The 22,159-nt window shown below is 36.6% G+C and overlaps 1 protein-coding gene and 1 long non-coding RNA gene across 6 annotated transcripts in view; both read right to left on the bottom strand.

Annotated features, from left to right (window-relative positions):
* LOC132124094 (SH3 domain-containing kinase-binding protein 1-like) overlaps positions 1–22,159 on the bottom strand; it is a 49,904-nt gene that overhangs the window by 13,374 nt on the left and 14,371 nt on the right. For 2 of the 5 annotated variants that reach the window (XM_059534893.1, XM_059534895.1), the window contains exons 3-6: positions 4,734–4,857; positions 3,877–3,903; positions 2,008–2,114; positions 1,636–1,819 (exon numbers count right to left, since the gene is read on the bottom strand). In XM_059534893.1, the coding sequence (XP_059390876.1) occupies positions 1,636–1,819; positions 2,008–2,114; positions 3,877–3,903; positions 4,734–4,857 (442 nt within the window). The remainder of the gene's footprint in view (positions 1–1,635; positions 1,820–2,007; positions 2,115–3,876; positions 3,904–4,733; positions 4,858–22,159) is intronic. The other 3 variants (XM_059534896.1, XM_059534894.1, XM_059534897.1) reach the window with 3 other exon arrangements.
* LOC132124095 (uncharacterized) lies at positions 4,208–4,727 on the bottom strand. Its single transcript, XR_009426715.1, has 2 exons — positions 4,485–4,727; positions 4,208–4,252 (listed from the first exon to the last, which is right to left on the bottom strand). It is a non-coding gene; the product is annotated as an uncharacterized LOC132124095 (long non-coding RNA).

Genomic DNA, 22,159 nt, shown 5'->3' with positions numbered 1-22,159 from the left:
GATACACAAACAAGTTTCAAAGGAGGATTTAAGTATTTTGCATGCAGCTTTGCATGCAGCATTCTTCGCAGCTGAACTGTTAGAGTCGATCTGTCCAGGGATCCTCGTCTAGAGTGCTGTGTAGGTTTGGCACAATAGCAAAATCTCAGTAGGTCACTAATAAATGATTGGGACCATTAGCATATTAATTTTAACTGTGACATTGAAATTGACTTTTTAGATTTTTCTGGTATTGGTATTATAGGTGACATTTCACAATTCTTGGTATCAATATCAATGTCACAGCTAAAATTACCATGGTAATAAACAGTAATTTATTTGAAAAAGTAAATAAACAAAATAGACTACTGTTCAAAAGTATGGGTTTGGTAAGATTTTTTAAAATGAAATGAACACTTTATTAAGCAGGGAAACATTTAAATGATCAAAAGTAACAGTAAAGCTACAGTATTAATATTGTTAAAAAAATCAATTTTAAAAAATGCTGTTCTTTTGAACTTTCTATTCATCAATGACTAAAGAAAATCCTGAAAAATGTATTATAGTTTCCACAAAATTTTATTTTATTTTTTAAATTAAACCACATCTGTTTTCAACATTGCTAATAATACCAATTTCTTCAACATGAACTCAACATATTAGAATGCATTTTAGAAAATAAATTAAAATATAAATCAGTTATTTTAAAAAGTACAAATATTTCACTATTTTATTGTATTTTTGATCAAATAAATACAGCTTTGGTGGGCATAATAGAGATATTTCATAAAACTGAAAAAAAAAAAAAAAAAATCTTATCGACCCCATACTATTCAACAGTAGTGTAAATAATATTAATTAAAATTAAAGTACAAAAAAAGTGGCGACATTGGTGCATTCATCTATCAGATGTATTAGATGTATACGTCATCCGCCCTGGAACTGCTTCAGTGTACAACTGTTGGTTTAAGCTAGATTAAAGTGATTATTACATTTTGAATATGGATATTTTTTTATAACTCAGACTGGATTCATCTGAAAGAAGAAAGTCATATACACCTAGGATGACTTAAGGGCGATTAATTTATGGACAAATATTTGGGTGAACTAACCCTTTAATGTTACAATAATTTAAAAAAACATTTGCATATAAACAGATCGCTGTTGCCGGTTAATAAATAACGTCATGCAACTAAACATTTCATATTCTTTTAGCAAGTGTTCTGAGCTGAATTTGATTGAATGGAATATTTGTAATTGGTCATAAACAGAAGAGGAAGTGAACTGTTATAGACGGATGTAGCATAATTAGATGTGGTTAGATGTGGCTGGTTATTTGGAAAACTTATAAGTATCTGGATACATTTCTTCCATGTTTTAAAAATGTTTCATTACTCATCCAACTGACTTCATCAGCCGTAGGGAGGAGGTGGAGACTCCCCCACACTTAACCTGATTTCAATCTGTAACATCACAAGACTCACAAATTACTGTGGGAGTTGCTTGCTTAATGGTGTGAATCTCAGTGTCACATGCAATGTGATGAAACTTTCATGTTTCACCATCTGCTTGCTTGCTGGTTTGCCACTTCAGTAAGACAATAATTCTTTACTAAAATAAATAAATAAATAAATTCCATTCCATTTTTATAATGACCTGGATGTGAGGAAGCCGTTTTAGATGTGGGCAAATGAGTATGCAGTGCAGACTGACTGGTTTGTATGCTCCGGGTGTCATCCTGTGGGGTCAGATCCTCAGCCTCGGCCAGCTCCTTGGTGAAGTTAGAGGGGAACATCCCAGTTTTGCCATTGAGAAAGCCTTCCCACCATCCCTCCTCCACCTGAACAAGCAAACACACAGAAGCAATTTTAAGAACTACAGATAAACAAGAGGTTCTATGTTTAAAAAATAAATAAAAAATAAATAATAATTTAATATATATAAAATTTATAAAAAATTAAAAAAAATTATAAAAATTTATATATATATATAAATAAAATGTGACTAGGATGATCATGCAGTACCCACCTCTCCCAGAACCTCAATAACATCTCCGATCTTTAGTTCTAGTTCATCTTCATTCTGTGGAGCGTAGCTAAAGGCAGCTTTGCAACGCCTTTTTCTGATTGCCTCACCTGTTTACATGAAAAATGTATAAATTATAATAAATAATGTTTTTAATCTTTAAAAAAAATTGGGGGTCAGTAAGAATTTTAATGTTTTCAAAGAAGAAGGAATGTAACAATGCACCCTGATTTGGTTGAAAAATCGATACAAATATGTGACGATTTAAATCGTGTGACGAGTGGGGCGGGGCCGAGAGCCATTGGAACGGAGCGAGGCCGGTGGAGTGATTGGGAAATGAGCGACACCTGCTCCACTCACCAGTCTCGAGTCCCACGGAGGAGATCGGAAGGATACAAAAGAGGAGCGACAACAGTGAAGGAGGAGAGAGGACCAGGCCTGGACTTTATTTTGTGTTTGTTTTATGTTTGTGCATAAACCAGGGGCTGTCGCGCTTTTTGTGTTTATTTTGTAATTAAAGTTTGATTTAAATGTCCGCCGGGTTCCCGCCTCCTCCTTCCCGTGACTATGAAGGTTGTTTTATATTGTTACAAATTGGTTTAGAGGTTAAACGGATAGCAATACAGCTGGAGGTAGGAGTTTATAGGAATGTATCTCTGAGAGGAACTGACTGTCTACAGAAAAGTTTTCAAAGTATTTTCTTTACAACCTGCCTCTGTATAATGAATATTAAACTGTTTGTTTAAAGCTGTAACCAAGGAAACGCTGTATTGCTGCTCTTCCAATAAGCGCCACCTGCTGTTAGAGAGTTAATTTGCGTTTTCACTCAGCCCATCTGCTGTTTCTGTTTTGTGCAGATATGTTTCATGTAGTTTAGTTTCACAAAATTCTGTTTTTGGTTCAAATTTCTAAATTATACAATCTAATTTAGATTAAAAACTGCTCATGCTGCATGTATGTAGCATCTTTGCTTGGACTGTGATTAAAATACAGTGATTGCCTGTAATTTCAAATGGAAAGGGCACAGGTTTGTTTAATATGAAGAGATTTATTTTATTAGTGTTATTTATTTGATTTGGGGTTTGTTTAAAAATTTCAATTTAGTTTTGTTATTTGAAATATTTGAATTTCACAAAGAGATATGCAGCATTTTGTTCAAGCAATAATAAAAAGACACTTAAACATTTAAAATTTGTCCTAGATCTTATTTTGCTAAAAAAAAAAAAAAAAAGTGAGAAAATCGTATCGTGAAATCAATATTGTGAATCATATTGGATCGTGAGTTTAGTGAATAGTTACATCCCTAGAGAGAAGTATTTTATGCTCATCAAGGCTGCATGTATTTGATCAGAAAATAGCAATATAGAAACAGCAATATTGTCAAATATTTGGACAATTTAAAATAAATGTTTTCTACTTTAATATATTTTAAAATGTAACGTATTCATGTGATGGAAAAGCTGAATTTTCAGCAACCATTTCTCCAGTCTTTATTGTCACATGATCCTTCAGGAATCTTTCTAATGTGCTGATTTGCTAAAATATTTATTATTATTATTATCTATATTGAAAACAGTTGTGCTGCACTTATACATTCTAGCACTAGATGTCTGTCTTCTCTTTACTAAACAATTAATTACACGTTGTGCTCCAAGACTACTAACTAAACACATAGAGCTCTGTGGCTCATGACAACAAATAGCATTGACAACAGATGCCCAGTTTCAGTTCTCTACAGAATGGAGAAACTGGGCACTCCAGCTCTCATCTACCGATATTAATATCTTGATGCCACAGAGCACTGAGAATGCCTAAAGATTTCAATACTTAATACGCTGGTGAAACCAATGAGACACACATATTTTGACTCACTTTTCCTTCGGAAGCCAACATCTCTATCTGCAAAACAAATTAAAGTCATATGAACCAACACCAGCACTGTTGTCTGAAAATCAGGTGATATAAATGAATGGCTGTAAACAGAGCTCGTGTTTCGAGTATCTGTCCCATTTAAAATATGTGCAAATGATTTATTATTTAAATACATGTCTGTGACCTAAATTATTTACTTAATTGTTTAAGTAATTAATATTAATCATTTAGCATTTAACATATTGAATGTCATTACATCACATGATTACACAGTATCACTAAAAAGTGAGTCATTTTTATGAGATCAAAGCAAGTGTCACATTGTTAAGTATTTTTTTTTATTGAGCATTTTTACTTAATTTAATATGAAAACATTCTCAGTTCAGCATAAATGTGACCAATCAGAAGATTCACAGTGGACCTAAAAAGACAGCATGTGTAGTTTCTGTAATTATAAGAATAAGGGAGATTTATTAATGTTTAATTACACACACATACACACACACACACTCACACACACTCACACTCTCTCACACACACACACACACACACACACAAACGAAGTGGTAGGAGTAAATGGTTTCTTGTCTGAAATCACACACACACACACACACACTCTGAAAATCTAATAGACATATTCTGACCCGGCTTAAGTGTCTTTGCAAGAGTATTTTTTTATTTAACTGTCAGCAAACCTGAGCCGGACCTCTGTTTACTTGAATCTTTGACAGAAAATGTAAGCACCCCCCCAAATCCTCTTCTGTGAGACATGGAGGAGGGGGGGTACTTGTGAAAGTGTACTGTGCTGAATAAGCACTGGACTACTTTTCGGATCTGGAAAAGATCAGATACACTACCTTTCCTGGCGGGTCTGAGGCTGGGTTCTGATTTTGGGCTGGCACTGCCATTGGACAGGTCTGATTTGGATCCGGCCAAACTGGACTCCTTCTTCACCTCTTTTTTTGAGTCTTTCTTTATCTCCTAAAAATAGAAAAGGGGACTTAATGCACAGAAACTCTAAAGGGAGCTCTAGTCCATTCTCATACACTGTGTGTGCGTGTGTAAGACAGAGACAGACAGACAGAGAGCCATGATGTAGGCCTCAGTGCAGTAGAGCAGAGAGACGCTCATTTCCTGGATGGGCAGTACAGTGACTCAGAGTCAACCTCTTAAACACACACACACACACACACACACACACAGCTTTAAAACACTTCTCCATCTGTTTGTCCGTCTGTTAGAAGAAGTAGCAGCTTTGTCTGTACTGCACTTCTCTCTTCCTCCACTAGAGCTTTAAGGCTGTAAAAACGTGGCTGGTGATTAACTCTAATACAAATAATTGTGATTAATAATTGAATTGTTTATTTTGCTCATGTCAGTTTAATACACGTGAAGAAGTCCATGTTGAGCTTGAAAACATAAATGACTTTGTAAAAATAATACTAATACTAATAATAATAAATATGAACAAAAATATACATATGGACACTTTAAACAATAACAGCAATACCAATAATAATAAAAGTATACACATTTTTAATATTATTTGAAATATGTATATATTTAAAAAAATAATATTTAGTATATTTTATTGCATGATTCAAAAGAAAAGAAAAGAAAACTTTTTTTTGGAATCCAGCTCATCTGAATACAACAGTATTTATTATAATTAATAAAATGCCTCATAATCAATATTTCATTTTAATGAATACTGATTTGCAACAATATATCTTAAATTCTTCACTTTCACAAATAGTTTCATAGTAAAGCAATCTGGTTAAAGCCTTTCATAGAGGACGATTACCTAGTTTTTTTATATATATACTCCTCATTCCAAATCTGCAATAATGCGGTCATCTTTTCTGGACTTGGTAACCTTCAATAGTCAAAAAGGTTAGTATTTGTTCAAGTGCACCAAAAATCACACTGTGGATAACAAACTGACCAGCTCGATGCTCGTTGTCTCGAGAGCTCGAATAATACAATGAGCTGTAATGTGATAGATATTTAAAGTGTGCACACAGTAATTGCTCTTTTCGTTCTCTCCTTCTGTTTATAGTGTGAATTTAAGGTATATGACTTTAAGGCCTGTGCAAAGGTTAAGAGAAATGCAGAAATAGATCTCGAGCATCTCTTGGCTCACACAGAGCTGTCATCCTTTCTCAATTTCCTGCATGTTATCTTTCTCTGCTCTTGCCTGCAAGTTCTTTCTGCGTGTTTCACCCTCTTGCTCACTCTGACATGGCTGGATGCTTCATCCTTGCAGATCAAGTTGTCATTCTGCAGGTGGACAATATTTCAAACAGGTATCATAAATCTCACCTAAATTTTTCAAGAGCACAGATTACTTTTTTCTTTTCTTTTTTTAATCTGTCTCATGTCTACATGTATCTTGGGCCCTTATTTAAGACCTGTGGTGACATACTTCCAATTGAAACAGGAACTTAAGGCAATACATATTATAGGGTTTGTCTTTTATTTTAAATAGTAATTTTTTCCAAAAAGCCATAAGAGAAATAGCATTTTTGAGCCATTTGCCATTTCGAATGTCTAAAAACAAAGAAAAAAAAAGAAAATTGGATTTATAACATAAAAACAAGGTCTGTGGTTACTATTACTTGCAGAACAAAATATGAAAGTCTCGTCAACAAAGATAAAGATCAAAATTTTGGTACCGTTTTCATTCATTTTAAGTGTGTAAAAGCTAAGAGAATTTTATCAACACTTTAAATACATACAGATTGCTTTAAAGCTATTAGACATTGTTTACACACCATCATTTTCTCATTTTAGATTCACACTTTTATCTCTCAATCAAAACCGTCATTAGTATCACAAAACATCCAGTCTTCACATATCCTTCAGAAAAGCCTCTCCCAACCTTTACAAATCAGTTTGAAACCTCATTACAGTTCAACAAAAACACCAAACAAACAAAGTTGCAATATTTTTCAGCTAGTTCGTGTTTCCGAAATCCAAGAAATAAAAGATGTTTTAAAAAACCAATTAAAATGCAAAGACTTATCGTAACACACAAACCAGGAAGTGTCTCTCACACAGGAAAATGTGATTTTTTGTTTTTCTGAATAATGTGTAGAAATATTAACTTTAAAACTTATCAGCCAGGGAATGAAATAAGGTTACAGTGGTTAGCTTTCTTTATGATGACTTTGTGTGAGAGAGAGATAAACTGAAAGAGAGAAAGAGAGCATGAAATAAAAATGTAGCAGTGAAAATGTGTGCATTTAGAAAAGTTATTCAACCATAATAATCATGTGTTTCATCATGAATTTAACGTCTAATCAGCAGACCAATCACATGCACAAGAACTTAAATAGAGACCACACAAAAATCTCCTGATATCACACAATTTGATGTCAGTGTATATTTTTATAGGGAAGAAGTCACACATAAGTTTTTCAGTCTGGGTCTCATGAGACCCATTAAATATAGCTATAAAAAAATATTAATAAACTAAATAATAAATAACGTGTGAAAATACTATTATATTTTAAAATAAAAAGTGAAATAAAAACAATTATTCTATATCAAACTTAAAAAATACAAAACTAATATTTACATTTTCATTTTATTAAATTTCTTTATAACTTTTTAATACAATTTTTAATCTGAATTTTAATCATCCTTTAAATCTAAACGTTTTTATTTTGGCTGGCTTCCGGCAAGTAAGTATGGTATGCGCTGCTGGTTTTAGCACTGCCAAGTGAAGCGCTTCAGTGAATGAAATATCAAAGTTTTGCATTTTGCTCTGAAACCATCAGTGCATAGTGTATAAATTTATGCTTTCAGTTTGAATAGAAATCATATACAGTATTACAGTTAGTTGATCTAAAACAATGATTGTGCATAAAACAGTTGTCAACCAGGCCGGTATGTAAATGAGTGGTCTGAACTTATTGTTATTGGGTTTTTTTTGGAATAGAAAGAACAAACATTGCAGTGCATACAGTATACTGTACTGCTAAAAGCTAATTTCACTAACTTTTAGAAATACACTAGTATATAGGTATTGGCCTTAATGCTAAAGTCAGGGGTAAATAAGACAACATATAAGCTAAAACAGCACACAATGTGACTTAAAGCCTAGCTTAACTTAAGCTAAAAAAAAAAAGTTTTTCCCTCGAAATATGGGACACATAATTAAGAAAGAGTGCTAGTACTAAGTGCTTACACCAATATGTACATTCTCTCTCTCTTGAGCAGCATATCACACACTGGATCCTGTCAATGTCTGTATTGCGTTGCTTAGTGAGTGTGAATGAGAGTGAGTTAGTGAGTGTGTGTATGTGAACACATTGGTGTGCATCCCAGAAACATTCTATCCAAGAGAAAACCCTGAAAACAAAATTCCATTCACTCTGCAATAGGTGCCTTATCAAGTTATTTATGATGAAAAGAGCACACAGCAACCGACCTGCTGAAAAGATCGGAAGAATTTCATGCTAGTTCAAGCTGGTTTAGGATGGTTCCTACTGGTTTGGTGGACCAGTCTAGCTGGTGGACCAGAAAATAGATTAAACTTAAAATATTTAATTGAATGTGTCAACGCATGTCAATGTCAATCCACTTGGGCACAAAAGAGAAACTGAAAGCAATCATTTCTATCAAAACTCTAAATAAAGTTATTACAACAGAGCATTTTACTATATTCAGAAGAAGGAAGTGTGTGTGTTGCAGGCCACTTAAAAGTTAGTACTTAGTTTGTGGTTTGGTAACTTAGATTATTTAAACCATTTTCAAAAATACACAGGTATTGTCTGGGTCATTTTGGATCTATTCCTTTTATATATATATATATATATGTATACACACACACACTCACACTCTCTCTCTCACACACACACACACACACACACACACACACACATATATATATATACACACACATATATCTACATATATCTATCTGTCTATACACACACACCCAATCAAATTTTTATACAAAGTTCTTATTTAATTAAAAAACATTATTTTTATGTATATAAATGTGAATTTTTTTAATCACTATAAATCACCCTCTGGGGTCTATATATTGATGTGTCTGGTAACCCATTACTTTAAGAAACTTTTGAAGTAGACTGACTCAAGATTCGAAGGACTTCCTTTTATGACCATAAAGCAGATTATCTCTTATAGTTTTGCAAGCCTAAAAAAAGATGTAAGATATTTTCACTGTGCATTTATTTCTTTCCATTTAATCAGCGTTCCTGTATCTAAAAAAAGGAGAAATTCCAATTTTATTCATATTTTTAGCACACGGTGAGCTGAACGCCCAATTTCTGCTTGTGATCTGATCCTGTACTGTCCCATTTTAATAAAACAATCCAAAATGATTGTGACTGTACTTTTAGCTGTCTTTTGTTTTTTTATATTGTTTTACATTGAGAAATTGTTAAGTTTAGAAATAGGATTCAGGTTATGCGCTTATATCTACAGTATGTAACTGAAATTGGGCCTAATAAATGATCATTTAATTTGTCACTGTTTGAAGGACAACATTGGGATTTGAAAAATGAATTGATTATCAAAATAGCTGCAGCTCTAGCAATAGCTATAATGTTTGTTAGTGTGCTAAGTTCTCACAGTCACTGTTAGCAGACAGACGGTCCCATTGATTGATGGGTCATCTTTAGACTCCACATCTCACAAAGTCCTACTGTGTGATTGGGATCGGCCAGTGCCAGTCATGGGAACTCTGAGAATATCTAAATACATCAGTGTTCAGAATCGTGCGTTACTGAATCTATTGTTATAGTGTAGAATACCTTCAATGATAAAAGCTCAGTTATCAGTCCTGAATTATATTTTTGTAGTTGTTGAAGCTCCTCTGTAAAAGGTTGATCTGACTTCATCCAATGATTTAAACCATACTTGGTTTTGGTTATGTGTTAAACAACAAGGTAGATGCCGCTCCATCATCACCAGCCTAATTAAAGCATAGACTGTGTGGCATATGTGTAATGGTCTACCTGTATACCTTATGGTGTCACTGCCATGGAAACACATTAAAGCCAGGCCCCTAGGGGCCAAAGTACAGCTGTAGTACACACATACTAGGTCAAACATTGAAACTTGAGCAAGAACAATGCTGAGGATCATACAGACACAAAAACATTCAAGATGCATCACAACAGCAGTTTTTCTTTTTTTAGCAGTATTTCTATAAGCAATGCCCTGCACATTAGCTGTTAGTCAGTTTGCATGATAAAACCCTGTTGGAAATGTTGCATACTTGAATTCATCCTATTTAAAGAACCGCCACCGCAGCCAAACACATTCAAACAATCAACACAACATCTCTAACCAATTAGTTGACTAGTCATGTAATCCACACCAACAAGTCAATATATTAAAAGTACTCTATTACACATTACCAATGTACACACAAACAAATTCATATTCACAAAGGACACCTTTGAATGGCTATATTAAAACTATTTAATATTCTCAAAAAAACCTTTTAAGCACAATAAATCATTTTTATGCACAAAAATAATTTTAAGTAGGTACTTGTGGTGTTTGTGGAGGGCACAATCACAACCCATCTCTTCTCACTCATCTCGCTTTACGGCATGCAGCTGCAGCTGCAAGGCTCACTTTTTTTTTAATATACACTTCCTGCCAAAGTCATAGGCTTCGACAGAGCTCGAGTCAAGTCAAACCACAGTATGTAGCTGCAAACTTCTGCAGTGCGCCCCTTCTAACGATACAGTATGCACACACATACATGCAGACCAGGCCAGATGAGACCTTTTCCCTTTGAACTGTAAAAATAAACATGCCAGCAAAAACCACGGTTTTGCAAAGCATTCTGGGAGCAGCAGAGGCCTAATCAGACTCACCTGACAGAAAGAGTCTGTTTATCAAAAGAACAGATTAGAAGGGGGTGTTCACATACTTACGACCACAAACCAGTCAACTTTCATTAAGCTTTCATTTCAATCTGGCCGACTATGTGCGCATGAATCCCTAACACGGTTATTTGTTTAATACACTGACACGCACACACACATTTAGCTCCTACTCAGGCCTGTCACGAGACTCCTTTTCTCTGACTTCCTGTTCACAATAGCATTAACAGAGCTCTGAAAAGTGTGTGATCTACATTCCTCTCCCCCGCTCACTGGTCTGCTCCAGATGGTCAATGGTAGCTGGTTTCCACAGCATCCCATCATTCCACTGTCTTCCACTACACAGGGAGGAGAAAAAAAGTCATGTGCTTCAGGGAATGACAGGCCCTTTCATACACAACAGTGTAGATGACCTTGGTATGCTGGCGCTGATCTTTGATCAATGCCACAGGCCTGCTCATTCTTTTTTATCAACCGAACAATCAGCATGTTGTTAAACAACAGTACAATCCACTGAATGTTCAAGCCCTCACAGACTCATTTTCATTTCTATCAAACAATTAAACAAGTGGCTACCACGAGTAAGGTCTATATCAGCTATAAAAAAAGTACAAGATCGTATGTCCATGTCAACTGTGGCATTGGAAAATGTATGTATGTGAAAATGTATGTGAAACATGTATGTACTGTAGCTTGCAAGTTAGCAGCTAGCAAGCTAACATACAGATACAATGTGCAGTCTTACAAAAAATAGGTTCAGGCAGATTGATCTAATACTTGTGTGATTAAAAATACAAATACTTCACATGAAAATGATCAAGTTATTGCATCTGGGTCTTGTACAAGAATCCTTTTTCTTACAGTCTTCTTGAAAATTTGTACTGTAAATATGGTTGGTTTTTTATGATAAATTGCTTTTTATAATTTTCTCATTTGCTCCCAATTTTCACTAGCTGTTTTAATAATGGTGTTTTAATATTTTTTGATGTTTTCACATTTAGTCTTGTTCACATGCAAACTTCAGTGGTTTACACATAAGGTGAAATGTTTCCTCATGCCGATGTTGCAACAGGTTCTATCGGTCATGCAAATAAGCTGTGCTGACAAACAGAAAGTTACAGTTTAAAAGTGTGTTCTGTGTGAGATGTGCTTCATGCTTTGCTACAATATTGACAACATTTCATCAAAATAATGAAACCTCACCTAAGTTTACCCTCATAACAAAATGATTCAAGTGCTTCTTGCCTCAGTTGACTAGGCCATTCATTGTTTAGACAATCAAATGCATCCAGGTCCTAAAATAGGTATTAAATTTGGTTACTTCAATTGGTTAATTTGTTAAGGCCATCATAGTCATTAAAAAAAAATCCAAGGCTTTGTGAAATCCTCCAAAAAAGGACCTTAGGAATAGTAGTGGTGGCTGGGAATATGTCATGTCATGAGATTGCAGTGAAGTGCAGTTCTGAGTAGAACAGAAGAATGCAGCGAGAACAAAGAATGATGTAAAACTCTAAGAATCCAGCACACCTCCTAAACCTCCCTCTCAGGTTAGGAGGTTAAATGCTCTACAACCCAGTTACATCAGCAACTGTTTCAGGATGCAGGGTCCAGGACACAGAATTCCACGTTTCAGGGTGGAATGCATCATTGCCTGTGACACAGTTTTGCGAGCTGCCGCCCCATGGATTATCAGTGCAGTGAAGCGAAAACAGAGCCCCACGCTGAGACACACACTCCCAAATATATACAAAAGTACAGATAGGTAGAAATGACAGTCACACACACAAAAACAACATACACCCAATATAAACACATACACACGATTTAGATTTAGTTAGACATCTCAGGGGCCAAAAAAGCTGAAATTAAAATGTAAAGCACCTTACAGAGAGCATGTTTATGGTATGAAGACAAAAACAAGCAGTGGAAAAACATTTCATTAATATGTTAACTCAATCCCCGACAGCATTTTTGAAAAAGGTTGCCAGCCACTGTAAGCATTTTTGATCATTTTCACAAAAAGTTTTATGGCCTCCAGAATATTTTGTTGTATGAATATCTGATCATGCAATACATCAAAATAATGAACAAAGCCTCTACTTAAAAAAATAAAATAAAAATTAGATTTATTCTAGCTTAAAGCATTCTTTTTTTATTTTAAGTCTCATAAAAAAAGCAACATTTTGATCAAAAAGCTGAGAAAATTGCATTTCAAGACATTTGGATCATATGTGACCTGTGCTGGCAAAATGAGTCGGAATGCGCACGAGGAAATTTTGAGCTACACGCCATAAAGTGAAAAATTCTGTAAAAATTTGAGTCGAAATTCTGATTTTCACCAAAAAAATTTATTAAACCCTCATCGAGCAATCCCAATACTCTAATAACAATTAAACATCTAAAATTATCTTTTTTTTGTATGTTTTCTGATAGGAGTACCTTTTCTCCGATTGCTTCTCGCGCACATGCATTAAGGCATTTCCGACAGCGCGATCCCGATACATATACACATAATTACGTTATACAAGTATTCACACATCCATAATCTGTTATGTCTTAAGTGAACATTTGGGGAACTGTAGGGGAAAAACATCTGATGTATAACATTATATTAGATCAGTGCATTACAGCAGGTCTTAACTTATAGGCCGTCTGTCTCATTAATGTTAATATAACGATAAAGAAGGAATCTCTTGCTGCTCTTGACTGAACTGCTTTTGTAGTTTTAATAATCAATTTATTTGTAATGAATACACTAAAGGGAGTTTTACATTTGATTATTTGCTTTACTTACTTGAATGCTTATGATGCGTACTTAAAGGCAATAAATAATACCAACAAATTTTGCAAAGACAACAACAAAAAAAGAAGATTCTCATTAAGCTCATGATGAATATATTCCAAATATTCAACGTCATGAATCACGCAAACTTTGGCAAATCCAGTGATTAAATGTTTTGCATTGCGGACCATCTGACACAAGATCTGAGTGGATCGAGCCTGTGCTGCTGAATCATAAAGGCTATGCAAGATGCTGGAGTAATGCTTTTATTGCACATTTCACATTTCATCAGAAAGTATGCAAGCTGTAAGTACGCAATAAATATTTGATGGCATTAAATTAGGTGTGGTGAACAGATCATATTATGATGTCATCATCATGGAATGGCTTTTCCACAAATTGTTCCATGATAAGATCATAATATGATCTATGTAATTTATATACAAACATGCACACTCAATAAGCAATATTAATGCCATTTATGTTTTATGATGAAATCCAAAATATAAAATGCAATAAAAATAAAATCTAGTGAAATGAAACCTGTAATTACCCCTAGCGAAGAATGAAAGGTTAAAGGTCATTTATGACAGAACATAGTCTCCTTATTTGTATTCAGAGAATAGCAGATTATGTGAGGTTAATTAAAACATGATACTGAAACAATCCTTTCCAGCTGTGTCGACTTGAATCAGATAATGAAAAAGAGAGGAAGAAAACCAAGGAGATAGAGGGTTGGCACGAGTCCAGACATGATTGAGCAATTGTGAAGAACGGATGCCTGTTTATTCTAAATTACACCACTCATTTAATCACAGAAGAGACTAAATTATCGGTCCATTATCACATGACCAACACAGGAAGCTGGAGCGCATGCATGACTGAGCCAATCGGCCAGAAAGGAAGCCCCTCATTCAAGAACTGACCGGCCCATCTTTATCATCATTCTTTATTATAACCTCCCCTTTGCATGTGGAGGCTCAGCTGAACTACAAGAGATCTGACTGAGCTTTTTGAAAGCGCCAGCTTCATGGCAGAGCACAATCAACAGACAAACAGGATAAGTGAGAGATTTACTTGTGGCAGACCTCAAACAGGAAACACCTGTAGATGGCAACATGCACACTTGTCTCTCCACTTAAAGATAAGTGCACACTTCCACTTATACTGTACATCAGATGAGAATGGGTGAGATGGTCGACTAGTTATCCTCAATGACTAGATGATTTAACTAAATCTAACTTTAAATTTTTAGCAGTGGTACTTTAGAGTCATAACTTATATGCAATCTCTAAACTAAAAGTATTCCTTTTAAAGCACAGCCTAAAATGAACTAAAATAAATAAATAAACATACTAACAGTATATAAAAGATTATGTAAGATACATAATTTTCAAGTGGTCAGGGGTCTGGGAATGAAGCTGGAGAAAATATGCCACATTTTTCAGATGTTTATTATGTGCGTCTGAATGTTCACAATCTCTTTCTCACAAACCCATAGGTAAGACTAAATGGAGAAAGAATGGAGACTTCTGCTTCTCAGTTTCTTGCTTCTCACTTTTCTCTGACTGTATATGCAATTCAACATTTATAATAGTAAAAATGTTTTTAAGCAGCAAATCAGCATATTAAAATGATTCCTGAAGAATCATGTGACACTGAAGACTGAAGTAACGGCTGCTGAAAATTCAGCTTTGCCATCACAGGAATAACTATATATATATATATATATATATATATTGAGAATTACATAAATATTGGAAATTGGAAAAGTTGCTGCTTAATTTTTTTTAATAGCAATTTGCATATACTCCAGAATGTTATAAAGAGTGATCAGATGAATTGCATAGTCCTTCTTTGCCATGAAAATTAACTTAATCCCAAAAAAACCTTTCCACTGCAGTCATTAAAGGACCTGCTGAGATCATTTCAGTAATCGTCTTGTTAACTCAGGTGAGAATGTTGACGAGCACAAGGTTGGAGATCATTATGTCAGGCTGATTGGGTTAGAATGGCAGACTTGACATGGTAAAAGGAGGGTGATGCTTGAAATCATTGACTGCGTTTACATGCAGCCAATAACCCGTTCAAAAACGGGATATTAGCAATAACCCGGTCGCGCACGGCCATGTAAACACCAGCAAAAACCCGGATATGCTCATATCCCAGTTTTTAAAAACCGGGATATTATACCTGGGGTACCCCTTTTCTAACCCGAATATTTGGTCTTGTAAACGCATTTCGGCATATCCCCATCAAAATGTGTGTTCTGCGCATGTTCTATTCGCAAGGAATCTTGGTCTTTTGAGCAGAGACGGCGCATAAAAAAACCCCGCGTGCAGTATAGAGGCACAGTAGTGTCAAGTGCTGCTGGTGGATCAGTACCAGCGCCAAAGCGCAAACAAAGACTATCGCTATCTGCCCCAAACTATTCATTATCCGCCTGCTGCTGCTGTTGTTGTTGTTGTCTTTGGATACTGGAAGAAGAATCGGAAATGACGCATATTGCGTCTTGTTGTCCGTACGTCCAGACGCTAACCGTGCGTCGCCGTTTACATCGGGATTGGTAACTCTCTCTGCTCACGCATGTAAACGGGTTATCCCGAATGTTTCAGAAACCCTAATAGTGACCTTAACCCGACCATAACCCGAATTTTAACAGCATGTAAACGTAGTCATAGTTCTTCCATTGTTAACCATGGTGACCTGCAAAGAAACACATGCAGCCATCATTGCGTTGCATAAAAATGGCTTCACAGGCAAGGATATTGTGGCTACTAAGATTGCACCTAAATCAACAATTTATAGGATCATCAAGAACTTCAAGGAAAGAGGTTTAATTCTTGTAAAGAAGGCTTCGGGGCGTCCAAGAAAGTCCAGCAAGCGCCAGGATCATCTCCTAAAGAGGATTCAGCTGCGGGATCGGAGTGCCACCAGTGCAGAGCTTGCTCAGGAATGGCAGCAGGCAGGTGTGAGCGCATCTGCACGAGTGAGGCGAAGACTTTTGGAAGATGGCCTGGTGTCAAGAAGGGCAGCAAAGAAGCCACTTCGCTCCAAAAAAAACATCAGGGACAGATTGATCTTCTGCAGAAAGTATAGTGAATGGACTGCTGAGGACTGGGGCAAAGTCATATTCTCAGATGATGCCCCTTTCCGATTGTTTGGGGCATCTGGAAAAAGGCTTGTCCGAAGAAGAAAAGGTGAGCGCTACCATCAGTCCTGTGTCATGCCAACAGTAAAGCATCCTGACACCATTCATGTGTGGGGTTGCTTCTCATCCAAGGGAGTGGGCTCACTCACAATTCTGCCCCAAAACACAGCCATGAATAAAGAATGGTATCAAAACACCCTCCAACAGCAACTTCTTCCAACAATCCAACAACAGTTTGGTGAAGAATAATGCATTTTCCAGCACGATGGAGCACCGTGCCATAAGGCAAAAGTGATAACTAAGTGGCTCGGGGACCAGAATGTTGAAATTTTGGGTCCATGGCCTGGAAACTCCCCAGATCTTAATCCCATTGAGAACTTGTGGTCAATCCTCAAGAGGCGGGTGGACAAACAAAAACCCACTAATTCTGACAAACTCCAAGAAGTGATTATGAAAGAATGGGTTGCTATCAGTCAGGATTTGGCCCAGAAGTTGATTGAGAGCATGCCCAGTCGAATTGCAGAGGTCCTGAAAAAGAAGGGCCAACACTGCAAATACTGACTCTTTGCATAAATGTCATGTAATTGTCGATAAAAGCCTTTGAAACGTATGAAGTGCTTGTAATTATATTTCAGTACATCACAGAAACAACTGAAACAAAGATCTAAAAGCAGTTTAGCAGCAAACTTTTTGAAAACTAATATTTATGTGATTCTCAAAACTTTTGGCCCACGACTGTATATACATATATGTATATTTATATATATATTAGGGGTGTAACGGTACGCAAAAATCACGGTTCGGTACGTACCTCGGTTTTAAAGTCACGGTTCGGTTCATTTTCGGTACAGTAAGGGAAAGAAATGCAAAAATTAAACTGCAGGTTGTTTATTACTATAAACTTTTTTTAACAATTTGTTTACACTTTTTTAAAATACTTTTTAATAAAATAAATAATAAAATATAATTTATAATAAAATAAAAAAAGAATAAGAAATAAAATACTGCTGCAAAGTTCTCCACTAAATAAAATACTCTCAGTCTCAAACCAATATCATATAATAAAAACTATAGTATAGTATAGTATAATAAAAACTATAGTATAATAACTATGATTACAGTGCAGCATTACCAATCCCAGCTTGTAGGCCGGCTCATATTTAAAAAATATATATAACTGTGACGAGTGGGGTGGGGCCGAGGGACATGGGAGCGAGGCCGGTGGAGTGATTGGAGATGAGCTACACCTGTTCGACCTGCCGGTCTCGAGGCCCATGGAGGAGATGGAAGGATATAAAACTGGAGCGACGACAGTGAAGGACGAGAGAGGACCAGGCCTGGGCTTTTAGTTGTGTTTTGGTTTTTATTTGCGCGCACCAGTCGTCCGTGAGGGGCTGGTGCGCTGTTTTGTGTTTATTTTGCTTTATTAAAGTGTTGTTTGATTGTCCGCCGGTTCCCGCCTCCTTCTTCCCGACGATTAAAAAGGTTGTAATCATTACAGTGGTGCCGAAGCCCGGGAGAAGGAGGGATGCGCTGCTGAAGATCCCTCGCCGCTGTGGTGAATCCGCGGTGCCAACGAGCAGGCAAGGAGTGTGCCGCCATGGACGCTCGAGGCGGTGGGCTGGAGCGAGTTGCCGGGGACGGGCGAGCTCGCTACCGGCCGCCCACGATAGGGAGGGGCGGCTGCCGTCCGTGAGGGAGCGGAGGAGTCTGCGCCGTTCGCCAGGTGGCCGGAGCCTGCTGCCATCTGCCGGAACGGGGAGGAGCAGGGAACGGGGGACACCGGGCGGCGGAGGAGTGTCGTGCCGTCCGCCGAGGGCCGTCCAGTGCCACCGCCAGGCACCGCGGAGGAGATCGCCCAGCTGGTGGAGGGCCGAGCAGCGGTGCGTCTGGGAACCGGATTTTTTTTTTTTTTTTTTTCCTCTCTCCCCTCTCTCGTCTCTGTCGCTCCTCCTTCCATCTCCTTTTCTCTCACCTCGTCTGTCCTACCCCCAGGTTCCCGCAGGTCCCCGTGAGCGGCATCCCCCCGGAGGGAGAGGGGGGGGGGTAGAGCGCAGTCTCGGGAGTACCCCCCGGCCTGCGAGGGGCGATGGGGGTATGTGACGAGTGGGGCGGGGCCGAGGGACATGGGAGCGAGGCCGGTGGAGTGATTGGAGATGAGCTACACCTGTTCGACCCGCCGGTCTCGAGGCCCATGGAGGAGATGGAAGGATATAAAACTGGAGCGACGACAGTGAAGGACGAGAGAGGACCAGGCCTGGGCTTTTAGTTGTGTTTTGGTTTTTATTTGCGCGCACCAGTCGTCCGTGAGGGGCTGGTGCGCTGTTTTGTGTTTATTTTGCTTTATTAAAGTGTTGTTTGATTGTCCGCCGGTTCCCGCCTCCTTCTTCCCGACGATTACAAAGGTTGTAATCATTACAATAACTTTTCCAAAGTGTGAAGTGCAGCATCAACAGTTTCAGTTTTTAGACCTGCTCAGATTCCGTTATTGCGTTGGACCGATCGGAATTAAGAGCAAAGGTCTGTTTAAATGCTGACGGGAGCTGCGTTTGAATTACAATCATTTTTTTCCTAGTTGTAGTGATGTTCACACTCGCGTGATACCTTTTGAAAACATTAGGCCGGTGACACACTGGCATATTGCACCTGTCAAACATAGTCTATTTTGCCGTCAATACTGTTGATGGTGTCCTTTATCAGTAGGCTTTATATTTATGCTCAACATTAAGTATAGATATTGTTGTCGTGAAGACAAGATCCTGGTCTGGCGGCAGGTCTCCCTCTATGTCACCTACAGTAGCAGCAGCGCGCCAGCGCCGCGTCAGGAATGATTCTGGTGTGTAAAGACACAGAAAACGCGAAGCAACTGACACGCAGCAGAAACGCATGCTCACACCACGCAGCCAGTGTGTCACCGGCCTTAGAATCAGCTGCAAGGCGGGATTTGCGCTTAACGCGGAGACTTCCGCCACTTAATATGTTCGTTTGGAAACACGAAAATGTGCCTATGTTCCGCAAACAAAATATTGCATTCGGTCACTCGGTAGACACGTGCACCGAACCGAAAGCCCTGTACCGAAACGGTCCGGTACGAATACACGTACCGTTACACCCCTAATATATATATATATATACACAGTACAGACCAAAGGTTTGGAAACATTACTATTTTTAATGTTTTTGAAAGAAGTTTCTTCTGCTCATCAAGCCTGCATTTATTTGATCAAAAATACAGAAAAAACAATAATATTGTGAAATATTATCACAACTTAAAATAATAGTTTTCTATTTTAATATACTTAAAAAAATAATTTATTCCTGTGATGCAAAGCTGAATTTTCAGCATCATTACTCCAGCCTTCAGTGTCACATGTAACATCAGTCTATCACATGATCATTTAGAAATCGTTCTAATATTCTGATTTATTATGAGTGTTGGAAACAGTTCTGCTGTCTAATATATTTGATGAATAAAAGGTTAAAAAGAACTGCATTTATAAAAAAAAAAAAACATTCTAATAATATATATTCTAATAATATATTTTCTTTACTATCACTTTTTATCAATTTAACACATCCTTGCTGAATAAAAGTATTGATTTTATTTAAAAAAAAAGAAAGAAAAAAAAGTTACTGACCCCAAATTACTGACCAGTAGTGTATATTGTTATTACAAAATATTTATATTTAAAAAACATAGCTTTTTTTTTTTTTTTTTCTTCATCTAAGTATCCTAAAAAAGTATCACATGTTCTGAAAAAATATTAAGCAGCAGAACTGTTTCCAACTTTGATAATGAATGTGATAATGATCCTAAAAATTCAGCTTTGCATCACAGAAATAAATGATAATTTAAAGTATAATAAATTTAAAAACAATTATTTTAAATTGTAATAATATATCACAATATTACATTTTTCAGTATTTTTGATCAAATAAATGCAGCCTTGATGAGCAGAAGAAACTTCTTTCAAAAACATTAAAAATAGTAATGTTTCCAAACTTTTGGTCTGTACTGTATATATACATATATATACATATATATATATATATATATATATATATATATATATATATATATATATATATATATATATATATATATAAATAGTACAATTGAAAAAAGTGAATTATCTTTCACAATATTAATTTTTACTGTATTTTTTAACAAATAAAGGCAGCCTTGGTAGCATAGAAGACATTAAAAATACCAAAATGGTAGTGTAAATCTGAGAAGGAGAAATCCAATAAGTCTACTGAAATATTAAATAAAGTAAAAGTAGATGTTTAGATTTGCCATCCATCTTGAATGTGGCTTGGAAAACTCAAAAACTGTTATATGAGATGAAGAGATCACTTAACAGAAACTGTTGCTGCCTGAAATTAGCATCATCATGGAATAAACTCCAGAATATTTGTATGTAGTGCATCGGAAACAGAAGACCAGATTAACATCATAAACATCAGGAAACATATTTTATGTGGTCAAGTATAAATTGAAACTCCAGTCAGATAGCAATCATCAAAGTAAACAGGCCAAAAGAGTAACATATGAGCAATACAAATTTCCTCTGGAAAGGGTCCCAATACACACCAGCACACCACAGTCACATATCTTGATTACTTTAGCGTAAACAAAACAGTGTGAATGTTCCAACCTCTCTCGGGTGCTCATATGACCATTGTGAGCCGTACCATGAGCATGTGCGTTGAGCTGTTCAAGTGGAAATATGACTCACGCACTGTTTTACTGATACCCCTACTCAGCAATATCCGAACCCACAGAGAGAACATAACAAAACTGGCCCTACATTAGTACTAAGCAGACTCCATGAACCGCTTCTGAAACACTTCACGGCAGCCAAAACCTGCCATTTACATTAGTGTTATTGTTCTGACAATGGGCTGAATGGTGTAAATACCCATGAGCATCCATTTTAAAGGTTAGTTTTTTGTTTATTTTAAATGACTATGCAAGATGTGTGGGTATATGGTAACTATCTGAACCATTTTAAGAATGGAAATATTGCTCTAGCTTGTTTAGTAGCCATTTATTTGGCAAGCTCAAAATTAGCATGTTAACATAATACGACACACATGTTGGCAGTAAACAAGCTAATGTGGTACAATGTGATGAAACCTAACAAATTGACAGTTTATTATTTATATTAACAGTTACATTAAAATATTTTCTTATTAAAAATCATGCCATCTGCCAACACATTTGTTTAGGACAGTTTGTGCAAAAAAAAATGATTGACTGGTGTTGTGTGGATAACTTGTGTATCATTGTGATGTTTTTATCAGCTGTTCTGACGGCACCCATTCATTGCAGAGGAGGCATTGGTGAGCAAGTGATTTAATCCTACGTTTCTCCAAATCTGTTCTGATTATAAGAACAAAATCATCCACATTTTAGAAGAAACAACATTAAGGTTCATTTTCACATTTTCAGCGTTCAACTATTCCACTACCTTT

The sequence above is a fragment of the Carassius carassius genome, chromosome 42 (genome assembly GCF_963082965.1).
Source record: "Carassius carassius chromosome 42, fCarCar2.1, whole genome shotgun sequence".
Taxonomy (NCBI): Eukaryota; Metazoa; Chordata; class Actinopteri; order Cypriniformes; family Cyprinidae; genus Carassius; species Carassius carassius.
The sequence above is the reverse complement of the archived record's forward strand: the minus strand, read 5'-3'. Positions and strand labels throughout refer to the sequence as shown.